Raw genomic sequence first — 13,002 nt, 5'->3', positions numbered from 1 at the left:
TTAGTTAAAAAAAAAAAAAAGAAAGAACAAAAATAATGACAATCACATTTTCCTCATCGGTTACAGCGGAGTGCATCGTTTCTTTCCTATGAGGGGGGTTGTGGGATGGGATGGTCTTATGTACAATGGAAAACCCGAGTAGAAAACCAGGTTTGTCGGTGGAGAACAGGAAGGAATCCGCTGGGAGGATGAAGCTGATATCAATTACACACGCCTGCAAACGATGAGGTGATGACACACAACTGGGGGTTGTTATAACGTGTTATAACAGTGTTATTAAGTCCCGTTTCTCATCATTCCCTTTGCTCCATCTTGACTTTCGGGGGTTTGAGGAAGGAGCGGTTCTTTTTCTCTTTGCTCTTCTTGCCTTTGGCCTGGAAGGTCCTCCAGCTGTCCACCCGCCCGTCTCTCGTTTCCTGGTGAACACGTGACAGGATGCGACCTTTTAAGGAACGCCCAAACCAGAAAACAAAACAAAAAATCGTATTTCCATTTTTAAAAAGATGGAACTCACCTCGAAGTTTTTCTGCCACTCCCTCTCCCGCTTGGCTTTATCCGCCGCCTCGATTTCCTCCTCTCTCGCCCTTTTTCTGGTTAAATTCATGAATAGATGCTTTGTGTTTCATGACGGGGTCCTAGAACTATTTATCTGTTGACATGTTTGTTCTTTTTAAAGAAAAAAAAAATCACCTTGTAAATAAAAGAAATAAAGCCTTTTACCTTTCGTGCATTTCCTTTGCTTCTCTTTCCTTCCTCTTGATTTCCAGCTCTGCAAACAGCTTCATGGTCTGTTTATACACGGCTTGCTTGAACTGGAAAAGCACATGTTGTGTAACTACTGACGTCTTTAATCCATACATGGTCGTTGGCGTCTGGTTTTGTCTCTTGAACGACCCTTGGATGTGTCTGACTCACCACTTCAGGGTCGTCCTCCTCCACATCCAACAGCTTCCCTTCCTTCTTCAACTGTTTCTTTTTCTCCTTTACCTGTGAGGAGAAAACCGTCACAAAACAAACAAACCTTGAGAGGAGGCCGGAGCCCAAACGTCCTGGACGCTCACCATGTGCTCCACGTATTCTGCTCCTGCGTGGATGACGTCTAAGGCCCGCTTCTTCTGCTCGGGGTCCAGGAGGAGTTTGTAAGCTTTGTCCACCGCTGGAAAACCACGAGACATGAAGGTGACAGTTAACCCGGAAGCGGCTAGATGTATTTTATAATTTTTAGAATGATTTTATGTTTTTATCACGTCAGTTTCAGGATGTCTGGGGTGCGTTTATGACCTTAAACGTTGATTTAAGGCTCACCTTCAAAAGCTTTCTGTGCTCTGTCTGGATCATCTTGATTTTTGTCTGGATGGACCAAAATGGATAACTATTCATTCAAAGAGAGAAAGTATTAGGAAACACACACACACACACACACACACACACTATTACAGCTCCAACAGACGAGTCAGAGACTCATGATGACACATGACGTAGAATCTTTCTGCTTACTGCTCGAAATCTTTTCTTCAACTCGTCATCCGTTGCATCTGGATCGATCTGCAGCACCTGGGACGGATGAAACAGGATCACTACAGGAGCCAATACCAATCAATAGACGGAACCCACTCAGATCAACAGACAACAGGACTGAACGGCTGATGGTTTACCTCAAATGGGTTGAGGTTGAAGTAGGACGAGCCGGGTCTCAGCAGCCTGTCGATCTGCTGCTTGGAGGTCAACACGGAATCCCTCTTCTCGATCTGCTTCACCTGTCCCAGAAACACCACCACTACACTGAACCACACCGCTTTAATGGAGGCCCACCTGGGGGAGAACGTTCTCCACCTTCCTGACTGTGAACCTCTGTCAGATCGGATACAGGACCCGGGAGTGAAACGTGATGGAACGGAATGTTTCTCTGCAGAACCCGGGTCGGTTCTTTAGCTGTGATGTCGATGCTAGCTGCTAGCTGAAGCGTTTATCTGCAGGATGCTAACCTATAACCTGCCTTCAGAAACATCATTTTCCGACTGAAACTTATTTTATATGATCAATACCGACAGCTGAGACTGAATCCACAGACAATAGCATTAGACGAAGCTGCTAACGGACACACCAGTGAAGGTTAGCATCTCGTCGCTAGCCGTCACTGCTGTCGCAGGGCCTCATGGGTGCTAAACACGAGCTCCCGTGGAAGCTAACTTCCGCTAACGTGTCAGGAATGAAAGACGAGTATAAAACACAAAATATGTCATTGATAGTTTCACACCTCCGAGATAAAATGTTGAAATAATTCATCCGATGTATTCTGAGAAGAGGATTCTCCTCCGGCGGCGGCCATCTTCCTTTAGGATTACATGTGACGTAGGTGGTCACGTGACTAAACCGAAAACACGTATTTAAAATGCGCGTTTCATGCAGACTGATGCGTATATATAAAATGCATTTGTGGAGTATTAAGAAAATTATTCGAGATTAATATCGCAATTTAGTAGTTAGTAAAGTAAAATAAAAAAATAATAAAACCGCACGAATGTGTATCAGAGTAACGATAATAAAAAGGGAAAGATCGATAAAGCTAATAAATTCTAATCACAATGGTGTTACGTCACTGAGGCTTGTTATTATAAAAATAAAATAAAAAATTTCAGGAAAAAAATAAACATCTAATAAAAGTTTATAAAATACAGGAAATGCAGGCGCGCAACGCTTCCGGTTTGGACAGCGCTTTTGCTATTTCCGTTTTATCGTCACAACACAGCTGTGTGCACGTTTGGTACTTCCAGTTTGGGATAAAACCAAATTAAGTCAAATCACCAGATGAAACATTAAAGAGAACATCTGCTTTTTAGCGGAAGTTATCCCAAAAAAAATATCAAAACGTAATTTTAAAAATCAATTACACAGAGAAAAACAGCTTTTCAGCGGAATTCCGCTAGCATAACAGCTAGTAGAGCAGTCACGTGATCTACATGCCCCGCCCCCGACAGCTCGGGCTTCTGATCAGCTGTTCGGAGCTCCTCTCCAGGGTTCAGTTCAGTTCCCACCCGACGTTCATTCACCGGTGATTCAACCACGATGAGGAGAGTCCCGCTGTGGATTCAACCCCCTCCCTCATTATTACTTCTTATTGGGGGGGTTTGTAATGGAACCCATGACTTGCTGCACAAATCCCTTTTAATATGATTTAATGATCCTAAATAAAACACCAGTTTATCATGAGGTTAAACTAATTAAAAATACCAAATACACAGGCACGTATTGACTTGGAAAACAATGTATTGATCAAACATGATTTTACAGGATTATTTCTGTTGAATACAGAGGCAGCAGTTTCCCTGATGGGTTCTGGATCATGAAATGTGGACCCTCTGTACGCTCCTACGCTTCTGCAAGATGTGAAAAGACATTAACCATTAAGAGTTTTAACATTTCCAGTGGGCTAAGTAGGTAGATAAAATGTATTATACATTAAATTTGAATATTAATTTAAAGCATTTCTCACCTGATCCTCTAGCGGAGGTGTGAACCGGTTCCTTCCAGCGTTGGATCTCAAGCCAGACGCCATCCTGGTGCGTTCAAAACCCTCTGATGTTCCCGTTTCAGCTTCTGGAGAACCGACTCCTGACTGAAAACTACAAAAAAAAGTCGAAACAGAAAAGCTCCCGTTAACAAATACGAGTCAAACCGGTTTGAAGCATCAAAACGACCACGACCGAAACCAGAACGAGATCAGCGAGAGCGTGATTTTAATTTAACTTGTTTTTACATAATATTAAAAAAAAATTGTACCTGATTTCTGGACAAATAGAGATTACTGAATTATAATTATAATAAGGTACAAACATGTTGACTGTCTGAGCATTAGTTCAGATAATGAACAATCTTACCAATGGCTCCCTTCCATTAGTGTGAACTCATTCACATGGACGGTGGCAGCTCCTTTACTGCCTGCTGACAAGAGGCAACATATAAACATGGATTTCAAACACACACACACCTCTGATCTCAGAAACTGAGCAAAGCCTACGTGTGTGTCAAACCATCCAATTATCTCCCCTTTTCGTCTTACCTGTGCAACACACACACACACTTCTGACAGCATTGAGGCTCCACCACCAGATAATCTGATTAAATCTGCCCCCACTGACGTCTGAATTACCCCCTAATGAATTAACAGGTTAACCAGTGACTGTCCCACATCGCCCTTCATTCACATCTGAGGTGATTTGGTGTCTAAACCAAGACAGACAACAGGTGTTTGCAGGGCTTTTTTGGTTTGTTCTTTTAGGGGGGGGGGGGATTTAGAACTCTTACCAAATCCTTGGCTGTCTGCTTTCTGACTGTTTAATCCAGATTTGTTTTAGTCTTCCAAAAAAAAGAAAAAAAAACCAATAAAAACTGAGCTTTGAATAAAAACGTAAAGGGAATTCTCTAAATGCAAGAGAATTTTGGGGGGTGGGGATTATTCCAATTATTCTTCAATCAACTTTAATCATGTGTTTCTTGAAAAGCCTGGAAGGAGGAAAAAAAATTACTCCTGCAAAAAAAAAAAGAAAAAAAGAAGCTTGATTTTTTTTTTTTTTCACTGCATTAGAAAAGAAACAAAGAGAAACAGGTAGGATGACAGCGAGTGTTTCTCCAGTGATTGCAGGGAGCTACAGGAGAGGAGACAGTTCTCTGTGCAAAGCTAGCTCACCCTGGAGTACCGTTCAGGTGAGTTCCTCATGCTAGCGGTGCCGCTCTCAATGCTTCTCCACCTAAGAGGACAGACACCATGAAATAAAATACAACCAAAGAGGCAGAATCTAACAACACGTTTGAGTCAAAAGAAGCTAAAACGGCTGATCACAGGTTCAGAGAATTTTAACCCTTTGTATGTTCAGATCCTTGATCCCTTGGAGGATGGCTGAGGTTGTCACATAAAATGAGAGGAATAATTGGAGAACAGCTCAGCAGCATCAGTTCCATTTAAGGAAAATGTGTTGGAGGGTGTCAGCAATCAGGACCAGACGGGGCGACAAGCGTCGCCGTGGCGATAAAAAAAAAAGATTCGTCCTCATCTTTCAAAGCTGGCGTGAACAGGCGTGTGATAGTGTGTGTGCTTCAGTTAGACACCAACCAGTCTGTTAAGCACCGGAGGTGGAATCATAGGGAATTAACCGCTTTAGATAAACACCGTTTGCACATCATTACATCTCATTAAATATTCATGATGACTACTTCTGATTGGTTGAGCTTAAAGGTAAATAACAGACACAGGAACAAAGGTGTGAAGTAAGAAAGAAGGCAGGAAAGTAATCGATAGGGGCTTCACTTTGCAGAATAATCAATGATTGATATTTAAATAAATTAAACACTGGTGAAGTAAAGCACACACACTCGGCCTGTTCACACACATTTTGAAAGACAAGTTTAACCCTGAGTAACTGCAAGAAGTCAAAATCACAATTTGGTCCTTTAATAGTTTTCTTTTGGTATTGTTGTGATATTCAATATGTAAATTCTGAGTGCAGGAAATGACTGTAGTCTGATGCAACATGCACTGAAAAATAAAGGGTTAAAATCCTGTTCAGTTTATTATCCAAACATCCTTCAAATTGTCTCGTTCTGATGTGTTGTAGCACACTGTCAGTCTTTTCCTTTTGAAGCAAGAAAAAACAAAAAGATTTGACTTGGGGGGTAAAAAAAAGAAGAAGATGATCTTCATCCAATAGGAGAATTTGATAAAGCAAAAAAAAAAAAAAAAAAATCAGAATCAAATCAAGTACCGGAATGACAACAGTGAATTTGAGTATCTTGACAATTGACTGATGCTCAGCTGTGTTTTATTGAAACGGAACAAATGTAATAGTTATAAATACAAAGAACACCAGAGAACAAACTGCTATGGCTCTTAAGGTAAGCCAAACCAAATCCTATCGGGCAAGTTCAAAAGAAAACATAGGAAATTATGGTATCAGTTTAAAAAAAACACAATTTGTCTACCTCTAGAAATGCTAGGCATACAATTTGAACATTACAAAACTTGATTTTTTTTTTCTACCGTCCTGTGGATTCTTTTCTCCACCATCGTAAAAATGAAGAATGAAGCTCTACCCATCAGCATTTATTTACAAGCAAGACCCCTAAAGCAACTATGAGAAACCACAAAGAAAGCGAGTACAAGAAGGAGAGGGGGGGGGGTGAGGTGAAGGGAAGGGGAAGGACAAAAACTTCCTGCAAGGCAAAAATGATTATTTAGATGTCTTCAGACTTTTTGACAACAAACGTCCATTTTCTTTTTTTTGTTGTTGTAAATGTTCATGGTTGATTTAAAAAGGAATCAGGAACAGAACAATAAAAGCATTTTTTATCTGGTTATGTTTTGTTTTTTCTTTTCTTTTTTTTTTTTAAAGACAAAGGTCCCAAATGTAACCGTAGGAGAGATGGGAGGGGGGTGGGGGTGGGAAATGATTCACACACGGTTACGTTCACTTTTCTTCAGCAGCCAAAGGGCTTTTCTCCACAGCCAAATCATCTCGAAGCCAATTCTGGAATTCTGGGGGGGGGGGGGTTGTGTCCACTTTTTCGGAGATATATACAGATTTTTTTTTCTTTTTTTTAGTGTCATGAAGGGGTAAAGAATAAAAAGTCAAATCATAGAGGCCAATCTCCTGTGTGGGGTTTTCTCTCTTTTACGCTTTTGCTCTTTTTTTTGTTTTTTTGTCACTTTGCCAAAAAAAAAATACCTTTTTTGGTGCATCTACTTCCACTGCTGCCCATAAGAATCCTGTGAAAACTCCATGGTGTCATTACTGTAACCATAGTTACCGGAATAGTCGGCCCCTTGCTGCAGGGGCTGCTGGGCGATGGGCTGGGACCCCCAGTTCTGTTGGTTGTTGGTCTGGCGGCGCTTGGAGTCAGGCTGGTTAAACACGTCGGCCTTCCTCTTTCCGCCGACATTACCTCCGCGGTTGCCTCTGGCCCCCCGGGGCCCGCGCCCCCGCTGTGGCTGGAAAGGGACTCCCCGTCCTCCTCGGCCCCCTCTTGGCCCGCCGAGGGGCTGCCCCCTCTGGGCATAGCCGCCGCCTCCGCCGCGGCCGCGCGCCGGCGGCGCTCCGCGGGCCCTCGGCGGTGGGGGCCCCCCCCTGCTGGGGCGGGTGCCGCGGCTCCTCATGCTGTACATGTCTTCGTAGCCATAGTAGGGGTCTTCGTAGCCCCCGCGGTAGTCGTGATAGTCGTAGCCATAGTAGTCATCATAGTAGTCGTCATAGCCATAGTACTCTGGTGGGTAGGAGTAGCCCCCCCGACCACCGCGGCCCCTGCCTCGGCCTGGGGGGGGCATGCGAGGAGGCGGGTAATAGTAGTAGTCGTCGTACCTGCAGACGGGAGCGCGGGGGGGTTTATTATCGCTCGCTCTGATTGGCTGAAAGATCGACCAATGGCATGTCAGACACTCACCCGGCGTTCCTGGTGGTCTGACGCGCCGCCTGGCGCTCTTTCCTCTTCTTGTCAGGGGGCTTGGCCAGAACGATCTCTATCTCCTCCCCCAGCAGCTCCTTCCCGTTCATCTCGTCCATCGCCTGCAGCCAAACAGGAAGAGTCAGTTAGCGTGGACACACACACACACACACACACACACACACACACACACACACACACACCTTCACGGCGGCGTCCCGCTCCTCGAAGTGGACGAAGGCGTAATCCTTCAGCTTCTTCACTCGCTCCAGCTTCCCGAACTGGGAGAAGGTTTTTTCCAGGAGCTCCTCGGTCACGGCGGTGGCCAGCTTCCTGACGAACAGCACCTTCACCTGGGGGGGCGAGGGGGAGGCAGGAAATAGGAAGCGTGACCCGCTAGAACGAGGAATGCCGACCAATCCCGTGTTGAGAAACGAGACACCACCTCCTCACCTTGGCCATGACCTCCGGGTCGGGCTCGGCGACGGGGTCGGCCCACTCCACGGTCACCGGGTTCCCCCACACCTTGATTTTGCCGCTCATCAGGCGGCGGCGAGCCTGAGCGGCCGATTTGTGGTCCTCGTACTCGAGGAAACAGAAGCCGCGGTTCTTCTTCTTGTCGTCTGGCTGGTGGTACAAGATCACCTCCTGGAGACCCTCTGGGGGAGGGGGGGACCACAGAGTCAGCGACCGGAACATTAGTCCCACCCTTTGACCCGAACAAACTGAAACAGGAAGCTGACCTGTGACTTTGCCGAAGTCTTCCAGTATACTTTCTCTCGTCTTGTTCTTTGGAATCGATCCGACAAACAGGCGATTGTTGGCGACAGATATACACACCCCCAGGTATTTCCCCGGGCGGATTTCATGGTTATCGCACTAGAAACAAAAAGGAGAGGGCGTGAAAGATTCCGTGACGGAACGACGACTTTGACGTGACGTGTTTCTTCTTTAATACTCACGAGCTTCACAGCCTTTTGGGCGTCATCCTTGTTGCAGTAAGTGATGAAGGCGTAGCCCCGGTTCTGACCAGACAGCGGGTCCATCATTAACCTGAGGTCCCAGATGGCGCCGGCGGACTCGAACAGCGGGACCAGCTCATCTTCGTACAGATCCCGCGGGATTTTTCCTACAAACACCTGACGTGGAGGAGAAGAGCGAGATTCCGTGAAGCCACGACACGCCGCGTGGTTCAGACGACTCGCTGAGGGAAACCGCGTGCAGGTACCTCGGTTCCAATTCCTGGTTGCGATCCTTTGAACACATCGTCGGGTGGGGGGCCTCCATATTTCCTCTGCCCTGTGGTGACGTCCAAGGTGTATCCTGTTCGATCTAAAAGCGCCTGAAATCAAACAAAACAAAAAGATAAACTGGTATATACGACTGAAAACGGCCTTCTGCTGATTATAAGACTTATTTTACCTTTATTTTTGTCTCGTCTGGGCCTTTGTTTGACTCCTGTACTTTACTGCCTTGCTTTTCCCTCTGTCTGTAAGTCTTCATCACTCCACAAAGGAACGCACTTTTGTTCTACAAAACAAAAATTACAATTTACAGCAATCCAGATTATCCTAATCTCTCAAAACCCACCATGTGGTTACCTGTACATGGGACAGATCGCTCTCTTTGAACTGCTGCAGCACAGTCAGCGCCCCCTCCTCGTTGAACTCCCGGAGTGCATCAATGGCCCTTTCGTCTAGGTCGACATACGCCACCAAACCTGCACATACAAAGTGGATCGGCTGTGCAACTCGATTCTGATCGATGGATTCAGTTTCATTTCTGAACCCAAAGCTTTCTCCCACCTGTCTGGAAGATGTTATCGAGGCTTTCAGCCACTTTCTGGGGCAGCCCTGCGTCGATCAGCGTCTGGTAGTCCTCGGAGTGCGTTGTGGTCACGTCCATCGGCTCCTCTTCCTCCCTTACCGGGGCAGAACTACCGTTCACCTCAGCAGCAGCCATTCTCCTGCAAGGACATGAAAATCACTTATGCGGGAATTCATTTCATACATTTATGGTAAAGATGTACCTGAAACCAAAAAGATAAATGGAGGCAATCTTTCTTTTCTTGCAAGTCAACAACCTCAAATGCATGGATGTTATCTGCAATCCCAGCAGATGTCCTGCAACATTCACACCTGTTCTTTATGGATAATCATAGATGGCATTTTAACGGTGTGACAGGAGGTCATATTTCATTCAAAAATTAACCAGACAGACAGTAACTTTAGTGGTTTGGCTGCTATCCGGTAACAACACGCTGCCTCTCTGAAGCTACAGACAGCCACCATCCCGCCCCCTTCACGTCCAGCTTGCTAGCTAGCTAGCTAGCTAGCTGCTACCGAGGTGGACACATTTGATGAACTCAGCTTACATTCTTTGTAAGTGCTTGCTATATTTCCATCTAGTTGCACTTTAACACTAAATGAGTACAAAAATAAATAAATAAAACTCGGTATGTGTTGCTTATTTAGCGCCTACAGCTATGCTAACATGCTAGCTAGCGAACGATCCTAAACGAAGGCCTCGGCGTCCATAAAGACTCCTTTCACATATCAAACACAAGCTACGTGCAAGACGCGAACGGGCCGCTAGCGTGACTCACCGGTCGGATTCAGGACACTAACGGCGACGACTGTTGAAATGCGGGACGTTTAGTTTGCGGGATCCACAGGAAATATCGAGTAGGACGACGTTTGACGGCAACACGCGAGACAAATTTCCAGACAGATAAGGTCTCGTCGTCGGCTCGCCCGAACAACGCCACCGCTGGTCAACTCTCGCGAGATTTAGATGGAAAACGTGAAGAGAGGCGGAGGCGACTTCTTCTCTCCTGGGTGACTTGAAACCGGCCGAAGCAACAGCGCCACCTCATGACGTGTACCAGAAATTACAAGCAAATCATACTGAAATTTATCAAGGATTGTTATCAAGATTATTTAGTTTTACATTGACTTTAATTTAAAATATTCCAGTTCCATCCTGAAAATAAACAACTTTCTAAAAAATTGATAATGTTTCAGCGAATTCCAGCCCTGACTTAATGACATTTCAGATAATAGCTAAACATTGTTCAAGTTCATCCAGATGTTGTCCCAGTAAACGGAGGTCACGGACATATTCCTTGTCTTATCTACGACACGTGACTTCACCACACCCTGACTCAGAGGCTTCGCTATTTATAACTGTGTTTTTGCTGCTGTGTTAATTATTACCACCAGCATTGACCTCTTCACCATCACCAAAGACGTCTGCCTGCCAATGTAGTTACATGCATTACCAGTCAAGCAAACAGGAGGGATAAACAAAGATGGAACATTTTATTGGAATATCATCCACAATGTTGGTTTGTGTCAGTCAGAAGATAAAATGACCACACTTTCATTATGAGGGATCAAGTCAGGCTTCCTAGCTTCAGTCGTCATGTTTCAGCTTTCTGATTTTTCCCTTGTGGCGATCAATCTCCTTTTGTAGACGCTCAATCTCCTTCTTGTGATGCTCTATCTCCTCTACATGATGCTTCCGGAGAGCCTCCATCTGCTCCTTCTCCTTCTGCCTGTAGGGGGAATCACAGTAAGAACGACCTCTGGGTTAAATTTGTGTAAATAAACACAGTCACATGGGCACTGGGAGGTGGCGGGCGCTTTACCTGAAATACCGTTCCTCCTCTGCTGCCCCTCGCTTCCCAAACGCGCCTCCGGCTTCTCTGACAGAGCCACCTGCACCTCCTCCTTTGCCTGCACCTTTACCCAACTCGCCGAGCTGGAAGAACACAGGGAAGAAATCGTAAACACAGTTCACAGAGTTCATACATAGCCATCATTCCAAGATCACAATCAGATCATCTTCAAGTAACAGGAGTTAAATAAAACCAGCAGCTGATCTCTTTGACTGTTCATAAAACATTTACACACACAGTATGAAGAGTCAGATATCTTCATAGTTTTTATACTTTCTATGGTCTTTTAAATGTTGATTATCTCATTGCACATACCAGTTTATTACGTATTTTCATGTCAGTTTCGTGTATTTGACTTTGTTTCTGTTCTTTGCACTCTGCATTTCCATTTTTTTCACCTTTCCTTGCAACACTGCTGCTCCATGTGCCTTCAATTGTCCCTTGGTGACAAATAAAGTTGTTTGAATGGCTTTGAAATGAATTAACATGCATATGGTCTTAAATTATGGATACGAATGATGAAAAAACATAGTTGAAAACCCACAAAAACAACACAAAAAAAGAACCTGAAACACTTTTAACTCTCGTTTTTGCTCCATTAGACTGTGACTTTGACACCTGCTACCATCAACACCAGAGGGGCTATTGTTTTCCCCCCGCTGTCATTGCATAACCCGCGGGGGAGCCACGTCTCGGGTGACAGAGGAACTCTGAAGTTCACCAGTGATGGTGAAAACATCCACGACTGATCCAGGAGAACATCGCGTCCTTCCGCGGGAAGAAAAACTTGTCGCCAAACGGGTTTTTCATCCAAACCACAAACGTCAACAAAACGACTCGCGTTAGCAAAGCCATGTAGCCTAGCTAAATGAAGGTGAGCGATAGCTCGGCTAGCGTTAGCTGCAAGCTAGCGTTAGCAACAGGCTGACGCTAAAGATGAAAACGTGAAGGGGAATAATTTACCTGGTCGGAGGTATTCCTGATTTGAGAGATTAAACCTCTCGCTAAATTAGGTCTAAGTAGAAATCTCGACATGTTAACTACAACTCTTCCTCTAGCGAACTACAACCGGAAGCAGCAGATTATCGGACATAAGGGAGCTAGCAAACGTAAATGAAAGCGAAGCAGCGTCAGCCAATCAGAGGCCGAGGTGGGCGTGTCCACACAAAAGTCGACCACCTTCCATGTAAAGCTATACTGTACTGTACAGCTAGTTTAAAAAAGCTGGTTTACGACATGACAGAGCTGGTTTACGACACGCCCACCTTGGTCTCTGATTGGCTGACATTGGTTGGGTTCGTTTAGATGGGTTTTAGAATATTGGAGCTTAATCCTGGTTCATGCTCGAGTAAGAAGTTTATTATGAAGGGAAAGGAACACGGATTTGCTCATATTTAGGGCCTCGATGGGAAAATTTACCCTGAATCACGTGATCAAAGGGGCGTGGCGACGGGCCTGTATGTTTTTTTTTATAGATTGAGGACATGAACTCAGACGGATGAGCAGTTACTGCTGCCATCGTGCGGTGAGGCGGTGGAACTTGCACCTATACCCCTAAAACAAAACAACAACAACAACAAACATTTTCCAGAATTTAAATAACTCAGATTATATTTACCGGTATTCATGTAATTAACTCATCAGATTTAATGTTTACACCTGTTTCAAATTATTTGTTCTGTAAATAATGCTTTTGAAAATTATTACCTGAAAATGTATTTTTCAATGCATGTTGGTATCAAAACTAAAAGAAAATAGAGTTTCTGTCATTAAAAAACATATTTTGCATTTTCAATTGCTTGCCTGCAGAACAAAATGTTCTAATTTTCTTTGTTTTAATCAAATTTTTTGCATGTTTGACTTTCCTGCTGTTTACTGACTGACGGGGAAAT

The 13,002-nt window shown here is 44.6% G+C and overlaps 3 protein-coding genes across 8 annotated transcripts; all 3 read right to left on the bottom strand.

Annotated features, from left to right (window-relative positions):
• Window positions 1-24: 24 nt before the first annotated feature.
• On the bottom strand, window positions 25-2,350 carry dnajc8 (DnaJ (Hsp40) homolog, subfamily C, member 8). Its single transcript, XM_068333922.1, has 9 exons — window positions 2,258-2,350; window positions 1,656-1,757; window positions 1,498-1,554; window positions 1,306-1,372; window positions 1,062-1,156; window positions 916-987; window positions 721-812; window positions 515-590; window positions 25-416 (listed from the first exon to the last, which is right to left on the bottom strand). Exons 1-9 carry the CDS (start codon window positions 2,327-2,329, stop codon window positions 294-296), a joined length of 756 nt encoding a protein of 251 aa, XP_068190023.1. The 5' UTR covers window positions 2,330-2,350; the 3' UTR covers window positions 25-293.
• An 895-nt stretch (window positions 2,351-3,245) lies between these two features.
• LOC137607881 (heterogeneous nuclear ribonucleoprotein R-like) lies at window positions 3,246-10,222 on the bottom strand. Of its 5 annotated transcripts, XR_011038058.1 has the most exons (16): window positions 10,037-10,222; window positions 9,237-9,397; window positions 9,033-9,151; window positions 8,854-8,961; window positions 8,660-8,773; window positions 8,394-8,570; window positions 8,175-8,310; window positions 7,885-8,090; window positions 7,635-7,784; window positions 7,432-7,553; window positions 6,802-7,349; window positions 4,688-4,748; window positions 4,306-4,528; window positions 3,879-3,939; window positions 3,494-3,623; window positions 3,246-3,377 (listed from the first exon to the last, which is right to left on the bottom strand). XR_011038058.1 is itself a non-coding variant. In XM_068333918.1 (12 exons), the coding sequence occupies exons 2-12, from the start codon at window positions 9,391-9,393 to the stop codon at window positions 4,714-4,716; spliced, it is 1,872 nt and encodes a 623-aa protein (XP_068190019.1). In that variant the 5' UTR covers window positions 9,394-9,397; window positions 10,037-10,222; the 3' UTR covers window positions 4,535-4,713. The 5 variants fall into 5 exon arrangements, 2 of the variants coding, with proteins under 2 accessions (XP_068190019.1, XP_068190017.1); XR_011038057.1 differs by lacking the exon at window positions 4,306-4,528 and having other exon boundaries at window positions 10,037-10,221; XR_011038059.1 differs by lacking the exons at window positions 3,879-3,939; window positions 4,306-4,528.
• A 510-nt stretch (window positions 10,223-10,732) lies between these two features.
• Window positions 10,733-12,334, bottom strand: atp5if1a (ATP synthase inhibitory factor subunit 1a). Of its 2 annotated transcripts, none has more exons than XM_068333925.1 (3): window positions 12,074-12,334; window positions 11,081-11,193; window positions 10,733-10,987 (listed from the first exon to the last, which is right to left on the bottom strand). In XM_068333925.1, the coding sequence occupies exons 1-3, from the start codon at window positions 12,143-12,145 to the stop codon at window positions 10,846-10,848; spliced, it is 327 nt and encodes a 108-aa protein (XP_068190026.1). In that variant the 5' UTR covers window positions 12,146-12,334; the 3' UTR covers window positions 10,733-10,845. The 2 variants fall into 2 exon arrangements, with proteins under 2 accessions (XP_068190026.1, XP_068190027.1); XM_068333926.1 differs by lacking the exon at window positions 12,074-12,334 and adding an exon at window positions 11,426-11,550.
• Window positions 12,335-13,002: the final 668 nt, after the last annotated feature.

Source organism: Antennarius striatus, chromosome 14, assembly GCF_040054535.1.
Source record: "Antennarius striatus isolate MH-2024 chromosome 14, ASM4005453v1, whole genome shotgun sequence".
Lineage (NCBI taxonomy): Eukaryota > Metazoa > Chordata > Actinopteri > Lophiiformes > Antennariidae > Antennarius > Antennarius striatus.
This window is presented reverse-complemented; position numbering and strand designations above follow the sequence as displayed.